General features: G+C 38.2%; 1 protein-coding gene across 1 annotated transcript; it reads left to right on the top strand.

The window, feature by feature from the left end:
* The first annotated feature begins 297 nt into the window (after positions 1 to 297).
* Positions 298 to 3871, top strand: LOC126092455 (39S ribosomal protein L27, mitochondrial). The gene is made up of 3 exons (XM_049908055.1): positions 298 to 436; positions 3101 to 3264; positions 3379 to 3871. Exons 1-3 carry the CDS (start codon positions 364 to 366, stop codon positions 3580 to 3582), a joined length of 441 nt encoding a protein of 146 aa, XP_049764012.1. The 5' UTR covers positions 298 to 363; the 3' UTR covers positions 3583 to 3871.
* Positions 3872 to 6144: the final 2273 nt, after the last annotated feature.

Genomic DNA, 6144 nt, shown 5'->3' with positions numbered 1-6144 from the left:
TTTCCCCTGATTTATCCCTGTTAAAAATCTATTTTCGGATGCAACATTTGGGTTTCGTCTTCCCTGTATTTGACTCCTGTCACAGCTCTGTCATTATCTGCACTATAACATTCATACCTGCACACATGGTTTTAATTGACGCCATACTGAAAGGTGTACAACTATGTAGAATTTATAGCGTCTTGTGTGAACGGTAGCTCACTATACCACTACACGAAACAACAAACTGTGGCGCCACATTAGAAGCGTGTGTGAATCTGGCTTTACTGTGCGGCTACTATCGACTGCTTAAAGAGTTATCCTTGGCTTGCGTATAAGGATTTGAGTATCTTTGATTTTGTTTAATGTAGAGCGTGGCAAACGATGGCGTTTGTTTTGAAGTGGGATGCAGTTGTCGATACACTGGTGAAGAGGAATAGCAGTCTGTTGAATTTTGGTATGTCTGTTACTTAGGGATAAGTATAGCAGTGTAGTTAATGATCTGAATTTGAGCATGGGAGAAGGATGAAGATGTGTTTTGTTAATGGTAGACACAATAAAGTCGTAAATTAAACATATTTAAATTAGTTTTTTTTCTTACGCTACGTAATGCTGCTCGAAGGTTGTTAAATTTTTGGTTTTTGTTGTTTCCCGTACATGTCGCTTGCCGACTGACAACTGTACCCCTAGAATTCCACAGAACCTTATTTGTGCCCCCCACACACTCATTTTTCGTACTGGAAGTTCATCAGAATTACATGGAAGGATCCGAATGCTGATAAGCAACCTGACTTTGGACGAAACTTCTGTAAATGAATAGATTAAGGTAAGTGAAAAGCTGTAGTCTGTGCGTGAACGGCGCGGTGCTTTACTGGGCATGTTTGTAGAGAAAGTTAAGTGCACTTCGATACATCCGGTGTTTTAAATGAGATGTGCAGCCAGTTATAAGAAGAACCTGCAGTTTCACGTGGACTCCAGACCATAGAGCAGCTTTATATTTTTCACATACACGGTGCATTACATGAGTTGAAAGAAGCGATGTGTGTCACAAGAGATATCCATAATTTACTGGGGACTGAACCGAAATGCTTGAATTTGCTGGCTGTCATGCACATTTGCCAAATTTGAATCATACACCTATGGATTCCAGTGCTGTCCAATTCTTTTACCATGCTAATTAGCAGCCCCCTGGGTTCTTCCACCAACAAACAATATCATATGTACTACTGAACAGTAGTGAGGTTCAGTGACAGTGACTTGCAAAATAATTCGTGTTGTTTCGTAAGAATATGAGTGTGTTAAGAGTGCCTTCTGTACAGAATAAAATGATCAAGTGACGTGATAAATATTACCCAGCCAGTCTGAAATAAGTATGACATTACTTTAACAAGTGTTGAAGACAGACTACGTTAAAGTATATCGCTGTAGAACGAATGCGGAGGCAAACAGTGCGGTAATGTTATATAGTTAGCTAAGAATATCAACCTGCTGTATCCATATTGACAATTTTCACACAGGGAGAGCACTTCCAATGGTGAAAACAATTTTATGTTCCAGAAAAATTCTTGTTATCACCCTTATCTCATATATCAATGAACACTGAGCCAAATTTTGCAAGTGGTCATGCAGTGATGACCAGTCACTCAAGGCTGTATGATTTTAAAACAGTAGCAACTGTATTTAGTACAGAAACTGAGGAAAGGCTGCTCTATGGTATCGCACATTCGTACTGATAGAATGTGGAGCATTTTCCTAAACCCATTGCACTTTTGTGGTATTACGTCTGTTTCCTCTTCGTGCCATCCTGATTGAAGTCTCCCATGGCTCCCCCAAAATTCAGAGAATGGGGTTAGATAAATGCAGGGTTTGTTTCAAAGTCAGATTTGTTTCCTCCCAGAAGTAGTATAGGTAAGAAAGAAAGATGCAATGAAAGATTTAATAGTGATCATTATGCAAGACAAAAGGAGTCTCTATATGCAGCCAAATATATAATTCTTGTTTGGGGCACAGCTCTCTCTGGGTGAGAAACATTAATAGGGACTTCAGAAACGTAGTTACACATGTCCCATGCTAAGACCATTGTGCAACAAAAGAGTAGCACATTGTGTTCTGCTGTGGTTACTGGTAACAGGTGCATGACAGTGTGCTTGTGAAATGCCGCTGCAACTGGAAACGTACTCCATAGTTCAGGTTTGTGGTACAGTATGATTCCTATGGACAAAGTGTCTAAATTGCACTCAGATTCACTGTGAAATGCCAAATGCAGTGTCGCTTCCAACCACAGTGAAATGGTTCCAACAATTGGACCATGGCTGCACAGACATGCTGATGCTGATTGGGAAGAAAGGGCCTCGTCATTGACGAAAGATGACAATGTCCAGCCAGTTGAGGAAAATCCTCTGGATTTTTGTGATGATGAACTTCACGCAGTGGTTTTCTAATGGCTTCGTGACTAAGGAGCAAATTTCTACCATCAGTGAATTGAATGATTGGAAGAATGTTCAAACAGTTGTTTACAGAGCTTTGTTGACTATGTTGAAGAATACTGTCATATATCTGTGTCACTCCAAAGTGTAGTACAGCACACAATAAAGGTTTCTTTGTCTGTCATAATAATGTGTAACTTACCTTTTGAAGTCCCTTCGTACAAAGAAGAAGACAGAAATGAAACAACTGAAAGCATTTGAAATGTAGTGTCATGGGAGACTGTTAAAGAACTGATGCATTGATGAAGTAAGGAAGGAATAAGTCGTGCATTGGGTCAGTTAGAAGAAATGCCTAATGGCACCATATGAATGATAGACAGAGGAAGGTTGGGCACTTAAATGACACAAGTCATTGGTGATAACTGTAGTTCAAGGGACGATGGAAGAAAAGAATTGCAGGGACAGGCATAGGTATGAATAAATATGATATGCAGCAGATGGAGGGGATAGATAGCAACTGACATTCACGAAAGCAAACCTGTCTTAGGGTTGGTGACCATAACAACACATTGTGTTCAGATTTTGGGCTACAACTTCTAGCAGTTGTCCCAAGCAAGTCTGGTGAAGTCATTTTAGAACAATATTGCAACAAACATTGTTTAAATCACTGTCCCTAAAGTATGCCATTGTCTCAGGCTTTGCAAGATTCGCTTCAAAGAAAACCGGAAGCAGCACGAAGAACAAAAAGGGCCATCCTCGTCCTAAACACAGGGGCTGGAGGGTCCAGGATGGATGTTTTGTTCAGAAAGGTACTATTCTGGCAACTCAATTGACAACACGATTTCACCCTGGTCTTCATGTGAGTACATATACATACACGTGGAATTTGTGACAAATTGTCTTGAAACCATACTCTTATTTCTTCCCTGCAGTGAAATTTGATATTATGTTTCTGCTTCCATACGTGTTTCAGGTTGGCTTTGGAAGAAATGGTACCCTTTATGCCTTGGAACCTGGCAAAGTAGTTATCACATGTGAAAAAACACAACCAAATTGGGAGCATTCATGGATTCAGAGAAATTATGTTGGGAGACAGGGTCAGATCATATACAAAAAGTTTTTTAATGTGTTACCAGTTCCTCAAGAAGGGCGTTTTAGGCTTATCGATACCATATAGGATATGGTGTTCAAATATAGTTATATGACTGTAAATTATTGTTACAGGCAGATTATTAGACTTGTATGTGTTATTATAAATTAGATTTGTATCTGTTGTACAAATGTTATTGTAAATGTTTTCTTCTATAACTTGGATTCTAAACTATTGTTGCTCTGAGGTGTATTACGTTTCTTGCAATTACGTCAAAAACAAATGCAGCAGGTTGACATTTGACTGAATTTCAAGGGATTGAAAAATAGTCAGTTCAGTGTAATAAAGTCTGAATTAGAGTTTTTTTGTAAAAATAGATGACTGTTCAGTTCACTTTTTCACTTGTTAAGGTTACCAACAAATGAAGAGTACTCAGTTTTCACGACGTCTGAGAAAAAATAAAAATTACGCTATGTATATATAACTGTTTTTCTGGGATATGTGTAAGTGAGAAGGTACGTGTACATTGTCAAATATTTGTCATCCCCCCCCCCCCCCTCCCCAAAACTACAGTTCCATACGCATTGTGGAACAATATTGTACCCATTGAATTAATATGTTGTGTTATACAACTGATAAGGTAAAGAAACTTTTGAATTGAATTTTATTTGATCCTGTAAGATTACATTGTGTACAGTAAAAGTACGTGTAATATAGGACATGTCAAAGTGGTAACATTCATTATCACTTATTTTTCTACCCCTTTTGCTTACATTTTTACATAATTGATAATGAATAACAATATATACAAATTTAATGGCGTAAGTATTCTGCAACACTGTAAAACTCTTTTTCAATGAGATAGTCTTTAAGTTTCTTTGGAAAATCATGTCAAGTACACTATCTTGCAGGTTTTTGGGCAGACTTCTTAGTAGTCTGATACCAGAGTACTGGGGTCCTTTTTCTAGCATTGCCAGTCGGTGGGGTATGCCCCATACTTCATTCTTCCTTCTTGTCTTGTGGGTGTGTACACTAGCATTTGTAATCCAGTTCTCACCACGTTTTGTGATGTAAATTATTGTTTTGTATATACACAACAATGAAAAAGTTAAGATACCTAACTTCTTGAAACAGTTTTTGCACGTTTCAGAGATCTTTCTTCTTAAAATGGTCCTAATTGCCTTTTTTTGTAATGCGAACACTCGTTTTGTCTCTTGTTTGTTTGAGTTTCCCCACTCAGTCACTCCATACTGTAAGTATGGTTCGAAAAGTCCATAATACACTGTACACAGAAGGTTCTTGTCTGAATACTATGATAGTTGCATCGTTAAGAATATGGCAGAGCTTAGTTTCTTACAGACATTATTAATGTTTTTTTTTTTCCATTTTAGCTCATTATCCACAAGAATACCTAAGAATCTGGCAGATTCTACCTCTTCCAGCCTTGTTCCATCAACCTTTAAATCCATGTCTACAGCCTTCTCCTTGTTTTTAAACACTGCATACATAGTCTGTTTTAGATTTATAACCAGTTCATTTTTCAACTCTTTAATTTACTGTTTTTAACACACTAAGTTTTAATTGAAACACATGATTTAGTTTACAACAATTTTTATCCATTGCGCATTTCACTTCCATATATCAGTTCTGGAGGGGAAAGGGAAAAAAAATTAAATGCTGTTTGTCAGACTTTGTTGTAATATCTCTGATACCACATCCAGAGCAGCCTGAAATGCCATTGAGACATCAGAAGTGGCAAGAAATCTCTTGAGAACAGCAACTGCAGCTGCAACTCCAGTGCAGTTTGCCAGTAACTTCAATTCAGGACAGCGGTGTCATATCTTCGTGTTCCTCTTCAGATGACAGTAAAGCATTACCATCCTATTCTACATCATCAGCGGAACTGATGACTGGTTCTTCAGCAGCACAGATGATGTAGTGTGCCTGCATCCACTCTTCTATATTGACAGTACAAGAGGGCTTCATCCAGGTGTAAGCCTGTATCAGGGAAGCACTGGAATCCAGTTGTATCTGCATTATAAGTAAGCTTATATGTTGGATCATGAATTTCCTCTTAAGTTTCAGTGGCAATATTAGTTGCTGTCCACATCATCTTAAAACAATTAGTTATGGTGTCTGTTGTAACTTCATGCCAAGCAGCAGACATGTTGTGGATCGCTGGCAGTACATTCCATTGTTGAACCATTTCTTGTGCTTTGATTGCACTGATGGCAGCCTTAAAAAGTTGACATCTGTAATCGTGCTTCATAGAATTGATTATTTCATGATACAGTGGCTGCAGATGGGCCTGGTGTTAGCTGGCAAGAAGACAACTTCTGCATTCAGAAGTTCAGGATGTCAAATGATGTGCAGAGCAGTGGTCCAAACTTATCAAAATATATCTCTTCCTTGCAGCCATTTGTTGCTTAACCTTAAAGAGCCAAGAAGACAAATTTGGTCATCCAGTCATTATTTCTATTCTTATAGTGGTATGGTGAATTGAATAGATTGAAATTTTTAAAACAATGTGATCTTTGTATTTTTCAGTCACTAGTAGTTTGAGCTAATTAGCACCATCTGAATTACGGCAAAAGACCACTGTGAGCTTCTCCTTGCCGTTTTTTCCTCCAGAACATTTCTTGCCCCATC

This window comes from Schistocerca cancellata, chromosome 7, assembly GCF_023864275.1.
Source record: "Schistocerca cancellata isolate TAMUIC-IGC-003103 chromosome 7, iqSchCanc2.1, whole genome shotgun sequence".
NCBI classification, from domain to species: Eukaryota; Metazoa; Arthropoda; class Insecta; order Orthoptera; family Acrididae; genus Schistocerca; species Schistocerca cancellata.
This window is presented reverse-complemented; position numbering and strand designations above follow the sequence as displayed.